This window comes from Rousettus aegyptiacus, unplaced genomic scaffold (genome assembly GCF_014176215.1).
Source record: "Rousettus aegyptiacus isolate mRouAeg1 unplaced genomic scaffold, mRouAeg1.p scaffold_m13_p_18, whole genome shotgun sequence".
NCBI lineage: Eukaryota > Metazoa > Chordata > Mammalia > Chiroptera > Pteropodidae > Rousettus > Rousettus aegyptiacus.
This window is the reverse complement of record NW_023416293.1, coordinates 1,543,245-1,561,456: the sequence shown is the minus strand read 5'-3', so window position 1 is coordinate 1,561,456 and position 18,212 is coordinate 1,543,245. Positions and strand designations below refer to the sequence as shown.

The following is an 18,212-nucleotide window of genomic DNA, read 5'->3' as shown; positions in this document are numbered from 1 at the left end:
TCAAATTTTATACAGAACGTTTCTCCATAAGTGGTATATATACATAATCCATGTTTCAACAGTGAAATAATAAAGTAAGGATTTTTTTTTCCCGATATAAAATACAGTTTAAAAAAAAACGTTGCATTTAACTCCATATTTTTAATATATAAAATGCCATTTTGGAAAGACTAGATGCAAAGTTAGTGGCGTTTTTATCATCATAGCACTTAAGGGCTATATTTCAGATACAGGATTTGTAGAGAGTTATTTATAACTTGATAGATACTTTAGATCTGTAAATAAGTGTGTAGGTCCTGCATCAAAAGACAACCACTACCGATGCCTTAATTTTAAATCAATATGTCTTTTAAGAAAAAGAAGAATTAACGTATAGGACCAGCTCCCGGCCCGGTTCATTCATCCCACGATCACATAATGAGTATCTACAGGGGCCCACTTAGCCCCAGAGTTAAAAAGCTGAAAAAGGCAGGGGTTGTGCCCACAAGGAGCTTATAGTCTAGTGGATAACTTTTACTCAAACAAGGATTGCCAGGGTTGGGACAGAGAGGGGTACTGCCGCAGGTTTTCGAAAGATTAAAGTATGGGACTAGGAAGGCCCCTTTCTGGCAGCGCAAAGGTAGTTTTGTTAGGAAGCCTATTACTGTTTCCCACCCCCTAATCCTCTCAGAGCAAACTGTTATACTTTATTTCCTTATTTTGTTGAGTACAAACTACAGAGATTTTAACTATTGCAGTTTGTACCAGACCTTAAGCAAGGGGTTGTTTATTGTTTCTGGAGGAAGCAAGCTTGGTAGTCTTGGTTACAATGACAGGCATGAAGTTGCCTCTGACAGTATTCCCTTTATGCCCCCCCCCCCTCCAACCTCCAGGGTTTTAAAGTTCAAAAGAAAATATTAACTAAAATTTAGTATAAAGGGAAAGTATATCCTGTCACTTGCTACATATAAAAGCTTGCCATAAAAATAAACGCAATGGAAAACATGTTAATTTGTAGCTAGAGGCTAGTATCTGCTGAAGGCTTAGAAACCAGCTACTAAGTAGTAAGTTATAAAGAAGTGTAAAGAGATATGGCCGCAGCCTGGGGCTTTCTCTTGGAAATCAAAAGAAAAAAATTGAAAAAGGGGAATGACTTAAAGTTTTTAATGCCCTGACCTTATACAGCTAAAATGATTATCTCCCAAACCACTACCCATTATTTTGGAGATGGTAGAGAATCAGCATTTAAGGGAAAGCAGTCTTCCAGTTTATAACAACTACTCTTTCTGTGTCTACTATCAGGGTTGCTTTTTAGATGCGTAGTTTATAGTATTTCCCAAGTACTAAGTGGCCATCGCTGTGTGGTACACTTGGTTAAGTCTTGCTTTCTTGGATTACTGTGCTTCCCCTACTAAGTGTATAAATGTTCTCAAAAAGAGGACTTGTGCTTTTTTTTTTTTTTCTTCCAAAGCAAATAGTACTGTGTGAACCAGAGAGGAAGGAAATACTCAATAATATTTATTGGGTGACTTGATCACCCCTAGAAATTTAAAGTCATTAGTTTAACCCTTTCCTGTAAATTATTTTTACCACCCCCACCCCCACCCCCGGGCCAGTTTCATTGACTTGGCATTAGTTTAAGGCAGAATCTCCAGCATTTCTTGGATTAACATTTGTCACTTGGTATTTTTTACATTGTACCATTATGTTCAAAGGCTCTAATAGTTTATATTAAACTTGTATCTGTGAGAAAATAGATAACTGATATTTGTGTCTTTCATTGTAAATAGTCCTCAGCATATTTCAGTTAAATGCCATGCACTTCTAGCAAACACTTTTTCTCTGCTGTGGGTAGTAGATCTTAAAGTTTGGTCAACGAGAATGTCCCAAGTTGTCCATTATTTAGCCTATTTTGTTAGTATATATAATACCATCATCTCTACTTTTGAGGAATTAATTTTTAAATCATATGAGATCATCTCATTGGTGTCCGTCTGACCAATATTATTATTTTTAAAAAATTTTGGTGGGAAACAAGTGAGCTAGTTGGATAGTTTAAAATATCTCTAGGAAAAACTGTTGCCCGGAACAAATCTAGAATAAAAAGTAAACTGGTATATACTTAGTAGCTTGCTCACTATAACTAGATACAAGTGTAGCTGTATTATCCCTTGGGTATTATGTCAGATTTTGACACCAAATATCAGTGTGGATGAGCTACATGCTAACAAGTAAAGATTGGGCACTGTTAGAATACTTTCATCAGTGGAAAAGGAGACATGGAGGTTTTCAGTATTGCCTAGTGTAAGTGATTGAAACACAGTAAATAGAAAACAGGTCCCATGACTGCTCAGGCTCCAAGATCGAACCAAATTTTTAGATCGAACCAACTTTTAATTATATTTAATTCAATATGATAAAATTCTTTAAAAACGGGAGTTCTCATGAAATTTTCAAAAACAGGGTTTTTGTCTGTATCAAGCCTTTAAAATCTTTTTAAAGAAAGGATTTTGTTTGTGAGAGAAGACTTTTTTGAGTTGACATCTACAGTTCGATTGCAGTGTATTTTTAAGAAAATATTCATAAATGTAATGATTAAGTGAGTTTTTATCAAGCATTTACAAAGACTGCATAGCATCATTGGGTTGTATGTTTTTGGTTGTATGTCTGGTCCTCCTATCTGTGACCCTGGTCATCTCTGACCATCAATTCAGTGTGTATATTAGGGTCTAAAGCATCTTAATTAGGATCCTAAGACACCCTCCAAGGCAATGCCTCTTCCCCCTTCATTGTCAGAAGTCATTTCATAAAGGTAATTTAAGGTGTAAAATACAAGGTACCTGAGATGTTTATCACTTATATGAAACTGAAAGGTCACCATAATCACATAAGGTGAAACGAATATCTTAAGCCTTTAAAAGATAACTGAGCAGTACACTTAGATGTCTTTGCTGAAAAGAAATTCAGACACCTCGTATATGTTTTCTCTCCCTATCTAGTGTGTCTGGTTACTGTTGAATAGTTTCATTTGATCAACTTACTGGTCGTAACTTAACCTGGTCTGCTTTGAAATCATAAGCTACCTGCAGTTATATGAACGTTTTCACAAAAGAACAGTCATCCTTGTTCATAATTTATTGCTGTGGATTGACAAGTGTTTTAGTTTGGGCAATGGTGAAATGAGAGAGACACACGGGTCTTACAGTCTTTACCAAGAGAGCTGCACAGGCGATCAGCATCTACTCAAAAGACTATTGGGTTCCTAAGAAGCTTGAAGACTAAACAAGAAATAAGGAACCCTTTCATTGGTTGCTGGAATAGTTCAAAGGCGTGAGGCCTGAGGCATTGCTGCCCTCTGCTCTAATTCAGAGTGGATGGTAGGAAAAACTCCTGACTTTGTGACTGTGTTCATTTTGAGCCACATGATTATAGTGCAATGTTCATATAAGTATTCAGAGCAAAAAGGACAAAGAGAAGACACATAGACTATTTCAGAGGACTCAGTGGCCTGAGAAATGCCTCTGGGCTGTGTGTATGAAATTGCCAAACCTCTACACTTGGGGCCTTCACTGTTGCCGGAAAAGAGACAGCATGGTTTCCGGTTTGCAACACGGTCACCGGTCACAACAGGAACTCACTTAGTTGGAGTGATTTTGAGAGGAGGAAGACCTAATAGCAAACTTACAAGTTAAGGACAAAGAGTCCTTAACTAGGGACTTATGCTGACAAATGTCATTTCATTTTCTTCCAAACTTTTTTTTTTAAATATCCCTGGACCTTTGGAGCTTCTTAGTTAGAAACTTACACTTTCCTGAGCCAAGCTTTAATTCTAGAGTTGGGCTCGACAGCCTCTGGTTCTTTGGAGCTGTAGGGAGTGGGGTGGGGTGGGGTGGGGTGGGGTGGGGTGGGGGGGTGGGGCCGGATTAAGACACTTGTCTTCTGAATATTTTAAGCTTAAAATCAAATTGGGGAGCAAAAGCATACATGGAAAAACTGAGAATAGTTACAAAATAGCTAAATACTATTATATCATACCTGTATCTTGCAATACTGTGTTTTTAGAGTTTTGTTCTTGAGAGCATAAATGTTAGAATTTAGAAGTAAATCATTTTTATATTTAGTTATCACTAGTGCAGGATGTGGATTTGGGGAGTCAGCTGTATACACACTACGTCACAGTGAAGTTGTTTTGTGACTCATTTGGATTCTTTGTTTGCAAGCTAAGGAAGGAGACAGTCTTAAGCAAAATGGAGATTTGTTTGAGGGAAGAGCCGGATGGCCAGGCCTCTGAGTGGCAGGAGACAAAGACAACCCCGGGGACTCAACAGCCGGAACCGGCAGCCTTTCATTTCAGGATGCTCCCTTAAGGGACAGGCTTCTCTAACTCCTCTGCCTTCCTCTCTATTCAAAATCAAATTCCCAAGACAGAGGAGCTTGATTGGTCCGGGCTTGGATTAGGTTTCCCTGCTGGATCAAATTACCATGGCCAGAGGGGGTGATTCCTGTGATTTGCAAAATGAGGGGAAGGGTGGGGAGGAGAGGGCCTGAACTGACTTGCTGTTTTACAGCTGGTTCTTCTTTGGTCTACCAGTTAATTAAACACAGTCTGTTTTTCTTTTTTAAGTTAAGTAATATAAAACACAACTTTGGTAATTAAAAGTATTTGTTAATGTCACCTGAGTGACTGGGATCTTAAGTGTTATGGGAATTTAGGAAAGCAGCAGAGGTAGGTAGCTACATGTAACCATTAATATGAATATGTCATTAATACTATATCTGGGGGTATAACGTACCAGGCTGTGTTTGGGGGCAACTTTGGAATGACAAAGGAATAGTACATCTTTGTTAAAAGTAGAACCAAAAAATGTCAGTCTCCCATCATTTATATAGTTCTGTCTGGCCTCCCAGTGCTGACTAAGAATCATTAAACATGATTGCACTAGTGCCGGACGTGAATTTAGGGAGTCGGCTGTAGGCATGCTGTCGCAGTGAGTTCGTGCCCTTGCCGCTTGTCCTGGTGCCCAGCACGTGGAGCTGCCCGTGTGAGAGGCAGCTCTGTCCCGAGTGAGTGTGGAAGCCCTCGTGCAGTTCGGAGTCTCCGCCCGTAGTTCCTTGGTGGGCGTGGGCCAAGGGTGAGGTGCTGCGGCAGCGCCGTCCATGTTTCTTTGTTTTGCCCTCTGCTAACTCATATGACCTCTCCTCCGACCAGCGGAATCTGTATCCCGAGCTCCCAAGGTGAATTTTGTATGTTCCCCACAATTTGAACAAATACTTCAAATGTGAAGTTTCATCTGTCGCATTTTGGGAAATATGGCCCTGGACTGAAACTTGGTTCCTGAAAAGATTCCCTCTCCTGGACGCTCTGTGTGCCTAGCTCGTCCTCAGGCTCCTCTGGAGGCTGGAGATTGAAGGCAGCCGTGCCCCACCCCTCCCTTAGGCACCACGGACAGAATGGACTGATAAGCACATCCCTGTTCCTTAACAGGATAATCTAGGGTTATTCTGGGTATATCTGGCCATATTTTCATAATCAAACTATTTAAATGAGATTTAAACTCTATGGTTAACCTTAATAAGATAAGATTATTAAAAAATGTCGGTTAACGTTTGAGTGAGCAAGCTGTTGATTCAAATGTCAGTTCAAGCCTTTTGCCGCTGAAATTGTCAAGCCTAACCCAGCACTGGTGAACTTGGAGGACCTTAAAGAATTATACCAGTTTATCCCCCTTGAGTCATCTCCCACAACCGACCAGTACCTCCCGATCACCTCCTCCCGCCTCAAGCAAATAATCAGCCATCACTTCAGTTGTCATTACTGCCTGTCTTGGTGAAATATTATCCAAAAGAGCAGGCTTTAGTCATACGGCAGGGACGTTTGTTCTGTACCACCGAGTTAATCATTATTTCATCAAATGGTTATGTTAGTGTATCTAGAAAAATGATTGTGTGAATTGACTTACTTTAAAGGTCTACTCCAAAAATTACAGAATAGAGAGCTTTTTTTTATATTAAATAAATGATTGATTTTTTTAAAACTCGTTTTGTTTAAATAATAATGCTTTATTGGTTGTTTGTCTCAAAGTTACCAATACTTCATAACAATTTAGTAAAAATGTATTAAATGTAGTGACTTATAACAATTTAGAATTAAATCATTATAATGGCAAATTAGAATTTTCCTAGGATCTAAAGAAATTGTAATGAGCTTCAGACTCAGAAAAGAGTTTTCTTTAAAGTTTGAGGAAGGGTTCCTAAATTATAAAAAGTTGAGATAAAAAAGGCTAATATTGGTCAGAGAGTTAAAGAAAAACTAAAAATCAAGCAAGATTTCTCCTGTGAATTATTTAAAAAACACCTAAGACCAGTACGTTCCTTTGATATGTGTGTGCGTGTATGTATGTATATGTATATATATACATGTATATACATATATATATATATTCAGATTCTATCGGAATTGGTGATAAACTCGCCCAAATGTGAAATAACAATAAATTGCCAGGAAGTGTGTTGTAACATTGTTCATAACGATAAAAGATTAGAAACAACCAAATGCCTCTCTTATGGGACCAGTTTAATAAACTGCATGCTCATATAAAAAAGAATGTGGAGAGGAGAAGCAGCTGTTAAAACTGAGATGGTTCTGTTTATAAGGTGATGGAACGAGCTCTAAGATTTGTTAAGTAAAAAAGGCAGGCTGCCCGGGTCTATACAGTTTGCTAACATTTGTATACCTAGAATAAATATATAAATATGTTTGTATATGCAAAATTACCTCAGGAAGGACCCAGAAAACTGGTGGAAACCGGTTGCCTCGTAACAGGGAACTGGGACAGGGTGGAGTGTGTAAGAAAGACCTCGTTTTTTACTGTGCATCCCCGGTGCCTGTGCAGCCTGTGCATACGTTTCCTATTAAAAATAAATAGTAAAAATATACACCTGTTCTCTTGGTGGTATCAAGCCGAGAAGGGATCGCTTACCGCTCTCACTTCTGTCTTCCTGTGTCTTGCAACCCACCTGTCATCTTGTAGACTACTGGCCACCACTGTCAATTTTTTTTTTTTTTTTTAAGCATTCATGACGTACACTAGTTTTCAAACAAGGAGTTTTTTTGCTTTGTACAGGGCAAAACACAGTGTGAAGAGGCATTGCTTCTTTTAAAAACTATTTTTCTAACTTTTGTGAATTCATTATTGGTGGTGATTTGGTTTTGTCAAAAATAGCCTTGTGATCAAGTTAAACTAGTCATTCTCAGGAGATGTCATTTTGAGTGGTATTTTTAAATGTCCTATAAGAATGTTGTTTAACTTTTAATTTGTTGTAAATATATTCCTATTTTGTGGTTTACTTTAAATTTTTCATGAATATTGTATAGGAGTTTAAACCTATAATTAATTTGTGTTTCCTCCCATTCTTTTAAAGCATAGTAATTAGAAAAAAATATTTTGTCACTTAATAGTCAGTCTCCTTTGGACCTAACTTTTCTCACTTGACTTTCACATTTTGCTATAATTGATCATTTAGTCATGAGCTTCACAGAGTAGACATTTCACTCTGGGTTCATAATATGATTCTCAGCTTTGAAAGTTCCTTGACCTAGTGTTTTACTTTATCCAGAGATGAGCAGATCCAAGGAATCTGTCACTAACCAAACTCACAAGACTTTTTATAAATTTATAAATTTAAAAAACAGAATCTCAGGATAACTGGTATTTGAGGGAATTAGGTGGGAGATTTTCTAGTTGATAAGACCATGTAAGAATACAAATTTTGGGGCACAAAATTGCTTGACACACCCTTAGGACAGTGAGAATGATGTGAATATTTACATTAGAGTAACTGGATGGATTTTTTTTTCTATTTTAGAGATTTTGTTGTTTAGATAAAATATCATGGGTAATTCATTGAACTGCTTCATATCCTACAGAGTGCCAAAAACGGAATAACAAACTAATCATTCCTGTACTTTTTCACTTTTTAATAAGGGATATATCTTCCAGAAACCCGATTCTCCGATATCCAGATCCTGTCAGGGCTAATCACTCAGGTGCAGTCTAGATGGGACGGAGAGAGGAGAGCCGCTCTGTTGTGAAGTGTGTAAAGCATAAGTATTCATGGCAAATACTTAGGTTTCCTTAGGTTACATTGACCTTTTAGCAGGTAGTCAGTCATTAATTCTCTTTGGAAGGAGATATGTTTCCTATTGTCAGGTTCAATTTTCCCCTGTCTTATATTTCAGGGAGGAAATAATGCCGGCCACACAGTTGTCGTAGATTCTGTGGAATACGATTTCCATCTTTTACCCAGTGGGATAATTAACCCAAATGTTACCGCGTTCATTGGTGAGTATATACTGAACCACCTGGGAATTGTTCTCCCCCATCGATAGTAGTGTTCATTTTTCATTATCTTAACTGATTTCATCTCTCACTAATCAAATGATCGATCTTGACCTTGGCACCTTCTGGAATATACCTAACTTTGGCTACTTTACAACTCTTTTAGACCTTTTAACACTAATACATTTTGGAATGATTGCTTTGCATCTATCTGTGATCATTGGCAATCTGAATTCAATAAAGAAGTATCAGATCATGAAATCAGTTTTTCAAACACTGATGCACAGTAAGGAAAACAAGAAGTCTATGTTTTATAAATTGATTCTGAACCTTTGTAACCTATGATGCAATCTGATATTTTCTACTTTTTTTTTTTTAATTCTAATCACAACCCGCTACATTTATTTTATGGCTATTAATAGGGTGCGATTCCCCAATTTGAAAGACATTGATCTAGAGTCTACTGTGACCTGGTTCAATTTGCCTAAAACTACATAACTAGTTTCTTTCATAATGAGTTTCACTTTGTTTCAAAGAGCTTTAAAATTATTGTATAAAATTATCAAGTATTACTTATATTAAAATATTTTATAATTATTCGTTGTAATTTTAATGTTGTATATTCTGCGTATTATGTTATATTGTGTATTTACATTATACTACTCTGTGTTTAAAACTTGGAATCCTTTCTGTGGTAACTCCCTGATAAATCAGAATGCCCTATTAGAGTCCTTCACTCTCTAGTATTCTAGATAAAGGGTTATTATAGATATCTCTGTTTCTCTAAATACCATTATGTATGCCTGTAAGTATAGATGTTTAAGATTGAGATTTGTTTGTTTTCCTTTAGGAAATGGTGTAGTAATTCACCTACCTGGATTATTTGAAGAAGTAGAGAAAAATATTCAAAAAGGAAAAGGTATGAAAAAATGAATCTGCTTTGCCCAATAACCTGTTATTTTTTGTAAAGTTTTATTGGGATCTCGTGCTAGACAAACTTGACATTTTTGTCTTATACTTTAAAATTGCTGGTTATTATAGGACAAGATTTTAAATGTCAGTCATTAAATTTTATTTATTACAATCAGTATTTAAACAAAAGACAAACATAGCGAGGTCATTGTGTAAGTCTTGGCTTTTTTACACATTGGCCATCTATTAGCTTTATCTTGAGGGAGCGAGAATTACTAAATCTTGGTGACAGAACTAGGAAATTTATGAATTCATCTTTTCATTTGTGCTCAAATTAGCATTCCCTTCCTCCCAAACCAAAAATGAGCCTAGTGCAGTCAGGGGGACACAGAAGCCCATTTTGCACACTGTCAGTCTTGTTTCTTTGAGGTGTGGCGTTCCGTGGGTGGCTATAATAACCCAGGGTTGTTTAGGTCCCTCTCCAAGTGAGATAAATGCCTTCTGTGCGATGTTGTCTTCCATCTCCTTAAAAAACAATTCTAGATTTCCTGCCTTTCCTTACCTCTTTCAGATTTTTGGAAATCCGTTCAACTTGGCTACCTTGCTAGGGTTTGAGGGGAATATAGCAATTTAAATAATACACAATTGGGGAAAATCATTAGTGTAGTTTCCTCTTAGCTTAGCTCATATTTAGAATACTCAATTCTATTACTTATTAAAGTTTATTGTTCTTATTTAAAAGGAGCCACCATCCTCAAGTAGTTCTGATGACTTAATCTGACTTCCCAGAATTCTGTCTCCCTAGCATCTCTGTTGTCCTTCACGCATTTTTATTGTCAGCTTTTCTAATTGGTCAGCTTGAGGTTCCCATGCTGCTCTCTGCTCTCCTTTATCCCCTCTGAAAACTCTGCCCTACGCCTTTTCCTTCTGGCCTGTTAATCCAGCTGAATCCACTCTACTGTGTTTCTTTATAATATTCCCTAAGCTAACTTATGTCAAAAAGGGCTATAGAGGGGAAGACTTAATATTCTAGTTTATCTTTTAGCACATTATGGAGGAGGTTCTCTTTAATCTAGAAGAAATATTTTTCAAAATAAATCTTTGGATATTATAAAAATTAACCAATTTTTAATATCCGAAGTTAATTTTGAAAATGTTTGGAGCACGGTAACTTAACACATATAGCTTACTAGATGTCCTATCTTTTAAAAAAATACCTATTCAGCTTTAATTATCTTCTCATTTAGTAATTTTTTTTGAACATTTATTGGATGACTGCCTATGCTATGAAATTCATGGTCTCTGCTCTCAGGCATTCACAGATAAATGGGGAGATTGTGTGTGTGTGCGCGTGCACGTGCGTGTGTGTGTATCTTGTTACAAGTCAGTGTGCTAACTACCGTAATTGATAGTACTTTACAAAAATTAGTGTTTAATCACACTTTTTATAATTGTCTTTTGGGAAAGGGTGCTAGTCCCAAAATTAACTCCCTTTTCTTGAAATTCTCCCCCTGCTCTGTATCTAACTCCTCTTCCTTCCACCTCCAACAAAAATATTATTTTCCTGCCATTTGCTTTTTTTGATTCCTAGAAGTATTTTATGTGGTTAAAGCTAGCTTGAGTTTGAAGCTTTTTAGGGCAAAACATTTAGAAAGATAGACTTTGTGAATGAGTTTGTATATATAATGAAGGACAGTTGAGAAAATCCTTATTAAACGTTTCCTATGCCGAAGAAAATATATAAAAGTGATTACTTAAGTTAAAAACACTTGTAAGCATTGTATTTCTAAAGAAATTAATATTTAAAACTTATTATACAAAATGTTCAAGTAAATGTATCTTCCCCGCCCCTTCTCTCTAGGTCTGGAAGGCTGGGAAAAAAGGCTTATCATATCTGACAGAGCTCATATTGGTAAGCGGGGCATGATGCATTTATTTATAACTATCATTTTATGAGAAACTTAAAAAATGAAAGCATTTCATAGCTAATTTTGTCTCGAATTTTAGTGAAAACTAAGGGTGGATTATAGTGATTGGATTCCAAATGCATAAAATCTTTTTTTGTTGTTGTTTTTAATAAGGGCTAGGCTAAAATTTACCTATTTCTGAAGGAAGAATTAACTACTTAAATGAATAATATAAGCAGTGTTTTACAAGATGTCTGTAATTCTAAAAAATTGTTGAAATACAGAGAACATTTATTTCTACATGTTAGTATTCATATAAAAGCAGGCCTTTCTGGCATATCTTTAGAGTGATTCTTTATGCCTAAGATGTAATAATACCGGTTTTTAAATGATTCAGACTTTATTCAGATTAGCCGTATTCATTATTTAGAGCAAACTGAATTCTAAAATTAATTTTAGCCGCCACCAATAAATCTGAGCCTCCCTGTTACTATACTACTTCTGAAGTGATAGAATTGTTAATTACAAGTGACATGGTTAAGAGACAATAACCAGAAAAGAAAGAACTACAAACCACATAAGAAACATCATTATGATTGGCCGAACCTTTAAGTTCCACTTAAATACATGTGTCTCCTGAGGCCATAGCTGCTCCAGTTTTAACATTGACCTTCATTTAAGAAGCTGCCACATCAGAGTTCCGAAAGTGTCAGCCAAGTAAGCAAAATGAAACCCTTTGGAAGGAAGCAAAGAGGTTGTAAATCTGTCATTTTTATTGGCTCTTTTAAGTTTCTGATTTAAAGAAAATCGTATTCTCAGCCTGTCACGTATTATCTGCGTACTTTCCTTTTAAATTTTCGTACATCATCATTCTAGTGTTATATAGAAAGCAATACAGTGTTGTTGACATTTTTCTTACGGTCTTATGTAATAATGAAAAAAACTTTTGTGCATTGCTTTTATAGTATTTTTATCTGCTTACAATAATTATTAACCTTACACGTATTACATTCTGATAGCATGAGTCATCTTGAACTTCTTTACCCTTCATGGTTTTTACATAGGGCCTTTTGGTCTTCACTGCCTCTGTCTTGTGGATAAAGTGAATCACTGTTAGATGATGAAAGCCACTGCTTATCTTCAGAACTTTATCATCATCCTTTGTTATCTGCTATATTAAATTCAGTATCTTAATCTGAGCACCACAATTTAGGATTGCACAATAGGATAATACCTTGCATGTACCCTTTTGTTAGCTTATCACTTAATATACATTTTCAGATAGTTTGGCTACAGATATAAACATATGCTGACGATGTCAGCCGTTGGGAAGAACATAGCGCTGAGACTGTGTCTGGATTCTCCACCTGTCTTCATTACTGTGTTTTGGGTTTGCCACGTGACAGTTTGCCTCCTTGGGCATAGCATAGTGGTTCAGCAAGTTACTTAACTACTTTAGACTACAAAAACTGAAGAAAATAGTGATGTAGAGGGGTCAAAGGACCAGAGTAACCAGAAAGTAATGTGGTTTAAACCATAACAAATGGAAATTAATTTTATGATTTTATTTATAGTTTTATTATATTTCTTTATTAATGATTTTTCCTTTTTTAAATAAATTTATATCCTTAAAGGAAAGTTTTTCTGATAGAGACTAAGCCCAGAGAGGATAGCTCAGGCTAAAATTTAGATGTTAGTAGTAATATGTGTAACGATATATGTATGCTTTACAATATGTGCTATTAAAAGTTCATAAGAAACGTGCATTTTTAGTATAATCAATTCTGAAATGATGAAAGGAAGTAAATAGTGTCATTAAAAAAAAACACCTGACTGAGAAGTTGCTGAGAATCATTGCTGTGAAACCACTACATACTTCAGGGATTCTCCTACCGTAGGACTGGAGGGACAGTTCTGTAAGAGTCAGGCCAGGACTTTTTTGCGGGGGGAGTATTTTTTTTAATTACTGATTCAATTTTGTTGGTGGTAATCGGTTGGTTCAGATTTTCTGTTTTTGCCTGACTCCGTCTTGGGATATTGTATGTTTCTAAGCATGTATCCATTTCTTCCACATTGTCCAATTTGTTGGCATATAATTGTTCATAGTGTTTTCCTACATTATTTTATATTTCTGTGGAGTCCGTAGTCACTTCTCTTTCATTTCTGGTTTTATTTATTTGAGTCCTCTCTTTTTTTTTTCTGATGAGTCTGGTTATAGGTTTATTCTTCCAAAGAATCAGTTCTTGGTTTCATTGATCTTCTGTATTGTTTTCCTAGACTCTATTTTGTTTATTTCTGCCCTGATTTTATTATTTCCTTCCTTCTGCTCTCTTTGCGTTTTGTTTGCTCTTCTGTTTTTTAGTTCTTTTAAGTGTAAGATTAGATTGTTTATTTGAGATTTTTCTTGTTTCTTGAGGTAGGCCTGTATTGCTATGAATTTCCCTATTAGGACTGCTTTACCTGTGTACCGTAGATTTTTGAGTGGTTGTGTTTTCAGTTTTATTTGTCTCTAGGTATGTTGACTTCTTCCTTGATCTCATTGTTAACCCATTCATTGTTTAGTAGCACGTTATTTAGCTTCTATATGTTTGTGTATTTTCCAGTTTTCTTCTTGTAGACGATTTCTAGTTTCATACCATTGTGGTCAAAGAAGATGCTTGATATTATTTCAGTCTTAAAGCTATTGAGACTTGTTTGTGGCCTAATATGTAGTCTGTCCTGGAGAATGTTCTATGTGCACTTGAGAAGAATATATTCTGCTGCTTTGGGGTGGAATGCTCTGAAAATATCAATTAAATCCATCTACTTTAGTGTGTCATTTAAGGCCACTGATCCTTGTTGATTTTCTGTCTGGAAGATCTTTCCATTGGTTTCAGTGGGGTGTTCAGGTCTCATACTATGAGTATACTACTGTCGATCTTACCCATGATATTGGTTAATAATTGTTTTATATATATATATATATATATATATATATATATATATATGTAGGTGCTCCTGTGTTGGATGTGGATATATTTATTAGGGTTATGTCTTCTTGTTGTATTGATACCTTTAATATTACACAATGCCCTTCTTTGTCTCTTATTATGGCTTTTGTTTTAGAGTGTATTGTGTGTGATATAAGTATTGCTACCCCAGCTTTTTTTCTTTTCTACTTGCGTGAAATATTATTTCTATTCCTTTACTTTCATTGTGTGTGTGTCATTTGATCTCAAGTGGGCAGCATATGTAGAGCATTATTTTCTTATCCATTCAGCTACCCAATGTCTTTTGGTTGCAGTATTTAACCCATTTACATTTAAGGTGATTATGGATAGGTACGTATTTATTGCCATTTTATTGTTTGTATTTTTAATTTTTTTCTCTTTCAAAGAAGTCCCTCTAACATTTCTTGTAATGCTGGAGTGGTGGTGATGAACTCCTTTAGTTTTATCTTGTCCGGGAAGTTCTTTATCTGTCCTTCAGTACAAAATGATAGCTTTGCTGGGTAGAGTAATGTTGGTTGTAGGACCTGGTTTTCCATCACTTTGACTATTTCGTGTCAGTCCCTTCTGGCCAGCAGAGTTTCTGCTGAGAAATCATTGAGCCAGCATTCTTATGGGAGCTCCCTTGTAGGTAACTAACTGCTTTACTTTTGTTACTTTTACGATTCTTTGTCTTTCACCTTTGGCATTTTAATTGTGATGTGTGTTGGTAACCGTTGAAATAAAGCAAGTTGTAATCTTTTTGCTGGTGGAGGGTCTTGCCTTCAATTAAAAAAAAAAATACAATGTTTGTAAAGCTCTATAAAGCAAAAGCACAAGAAAACAAGGGCCGCCTAGATAACGTTTTGTTGTAAGGTCCTTACAAGAAATGCTGTCCTTTCCCTGTTCTGTCCTTTGTGTTATTTTCGCCATGCATTTCATTTATTATTGTAAATTCCACAATACATTGTTTTTTGCTTTAAATAGCCAATTTTCTTTTAAAGAAATTTAAAAATGAGTTAGTTGTTGGTCACATTTTTACATTAGCATGTTTAAGTAAGTATGCAAGGAACTGTGCATTATAGTATAATTGTGCCCTGGCCCGTTAACTCTCATAGCAAAATTTGTAATATAAGAGATGCTTATTGAGAGAAAGAGACCTGAAAAATGGCTGAGACCTAAAAAAACTTTTTTAAACATTTGCAATCCAGGTTGTTGAACGTATCTGTCCTTCGATTCATTTATATTGAATGTCTCCTCTGTGCCAGGTACAGTGTTGGGCACTGATGATTTAATAGTAGAAAAGAAAATAAAAATCTCTAAATGGAGTTTATAGCATAGTAGAGAAGACAATAGTAAACAAGATAAAAATGTAATAAATGTATCACTGCATATTGTGATAAGTTCTGAGGAGGAAAAGTAAATCAGACAAAGAAGCCAGGTAGTGTTCAGGCAGGTGGAGAAGGTGGAGGGGACCTGTAATTTTAGATAAAGTGGCCAAGGAAGTTTAACTGAGAAGATGACATTTGAATAAAGACTGGAATGAGATCAAAGATGAATAAGTCCTCTGGATAGGCTGGACAACATTGAGGCTATAGAAAACAATACTGTATTTTGACTTAAAAATCTGTTAAGAGGCTAGATCTCATGTTACATGGCCACGATTTAAACAAACAGAAAAACACACTGAAGAAAAGAAAGACCAAGGGAGGAGGTCTGAGGAGCAAGTAAAGTGGATATTGTATGTACCGAGGCTCGCGCTGGGTACCATGCAGCACAAGACGAATAGTGTTAATAAAACTTAGCTGTAACAATAAAAAGTAAGTAATAAGATGCTATTAATAAAACTTAACTACTGGAGCTGAAAAGTTATCTTTAATTTAAAAAATTAGACCAAATCTCCAAGATATTGTTTCTTCAATATCTCGGCTGTGGATAATGGAAAGATATTCAAAGCGACTTCAGACGAGGACTTCTTTGAAAAATGGTAATAGTGGAGATATATTAAGCCTCCATGCCACAATGAAGCTTTATAAAAGTGATTATTTGATTACACTAACAGCTTCTTGAGGTCTAAAAAAAAACGAAGAAAACATTAGCTCTGTGTCACGGCGCTAAATTAATTTCTGAAAAATATGGTTCATTTGCTTTCCATCAGCTACTTATTGTGGTTCACCACTTGCCTTTGTAACTTCTTTAAACATAGAAAACATTGAAATGCAAATGCTCTTTTATTCAAAATAAGTGGCATACTCCAAGATCTCAGTCTTGTCATAACTGGTTTGCAGAGTCCGAGTTGGATGAAACATCTTTTAGGAACTATTCTGGTCCCTGAAAAAGTAGATAAGAAAGGCTGTCAGCTGGGCACCAGAAGAGGGCCATGATAGTAAACTCATCCCTGTAATATGTGGTAGGTATTTATTGGTGAAGGTCTAGAATCCGTGTCTTCGAAGCGAGTATACATTTTAAATAAACTGCATTATACAGCAAGGTACACAAAAATATATACATTTACCCCTTTAATCACCATTTACCTTACTGTACAGAGCCTTCCCAGTACCCCGAAAAGCTGTTCTGTTAACCAAGTAGGTAAGAGGCCAGTACCCTGAAAACTATGAGACATTGATGAAAGAAATCAAAGAAGGCACAAATAAATGGAAAGATATTTTGTGCTTATGGATTGAAAGAACATTGTTAAAATGTCTATAGTATCAGTGTAATCCTAATCAAAATTCTAATGGCATTTTTTATAGAAATTAGTATGGAACTACAAAAGACCTCAAATAGCCAAAGCAATGTTGAAAAAGAACAAAGCTGGAGACATCATTGTCTCTGATTTCAAACCATGTTACAGAGCTTCAGTGATCAAAACAGTATGGTATTGGTATAAAAACAGACACATAGATCAATGGATTAGAATAGAGAGGTTTGAAATCATCCCACGCAGTCAATTAATTTATGACTAAGGAACCAAGAATATACAATGGGGAAAGGACAGTCTGTTCAATAAATGGTGTTGGGAAAACTGGGCAACAACATGCAAAAGATTGCAACTAGCTCACTCCCCGACACCGTCCATAAAGAGTAACTCAGTGAGAGCAGAGACAAACGTAAGACCTGAGACCATAAAACCCCTAGAAAAACACAGGCAGTGGGCTCCTCGACACCGGTCACAGAGCTAGAGTTAATCAGAGGGTAGTTTTAGGTCAAGTTGTCTAGAGTTTTTCTAGCTTCACCATCTGTAACTACAATATCAGTCTTAAAATACTTCTAAATAGTTCTTTTACAGATACTACCCCTTGTTCCAGGGACCTCGTATCAGTTATTCTGTTTAACACTGACACATTTCAACTTCATTTTTTGGAAATAGTAGCAACCATCAATGAAAGGAAGCCGTGGATAAATATGCTAAAAATGATTAAATTGCACACTTAATTTTCTTGTTTTGTAAGTTTTTTAATTAGAGTACAGTTACGATATTAGTTTCAGGTATACAACGTAGTGGTTGAACATCTAATATACCTTACAAAGTGATCACTATGATAATTCTGGTAACCGCCTGTCACCATACAGTTTTCATGACATTATTGACTCTATTACCTATGCTGTGCATTACGTCCCTGTGACTTGTTTATTTTATAACTGGAAATTCATACCTCTCAATCTTCACCTTCTCGCCCCTCCCTCTAGCAACCGACCGTCAGTTTGTTGTCTGTCTCCATGAGCCCGTTTCTGTTTGCTTTTGCTTGCTGGTTAGTTTTGACCTTCAGACTCCACATATAGATGAAATTATATGGTATTTGTCTTTCTCTGTCTGACTTATTTATTTCATTTAGCATAATACCCTCTAGGTCCATTCCTGTTGTTTATTATGGCAAAAATTCCATTGTGTGTATGTAAATACACACGTATATATCATACCTTCTTTATCCATCCATCCGTTGATAGATACCTAGGTTGCCTCCGTATCTTGGCTGTTGTAAATAATGCTGCCGTGAACATAGGGTGCAGCTATCTTTTTAAATTAGTGTTTTTGTATAAATGCCCAGAAATGGAATTACTCGGTCATATGGTAATTCTATTTTTAAGTTTTTGAGGAACCTCTATAC

The 18,212-nt window shown here is 36.0% G+C and overlaps 1 protein-coding gene across 1 annotated transcript in view; it reads left to right on the top strand.

The window, feature by feature from the left end:
* Positions 1–18,212, top strand: part of ADSS2 (adenylosuccinate synthase 2) — a 35,227-nt gene that overhangs the window by 2,468 nt on the left and 14,547 nt on the right. Inside the window, exons 2-4 of the mRNA XM_016151263.2 lie at positions 8,219–8,321; positions 9,169–9,237; positions 11,092–11,142. Of these exons, the coding sequence (XP_016006749.1) occupies positions 8,219–8,321; positions 9,169–9,237; positions 11,092–11,142 (223 nt within the window). The remainder of the gene's footprint in view (positions 1–8,218; positions 8,322–9,168; positions 9,238–11,091; positions 11,143–18,212) is intronic.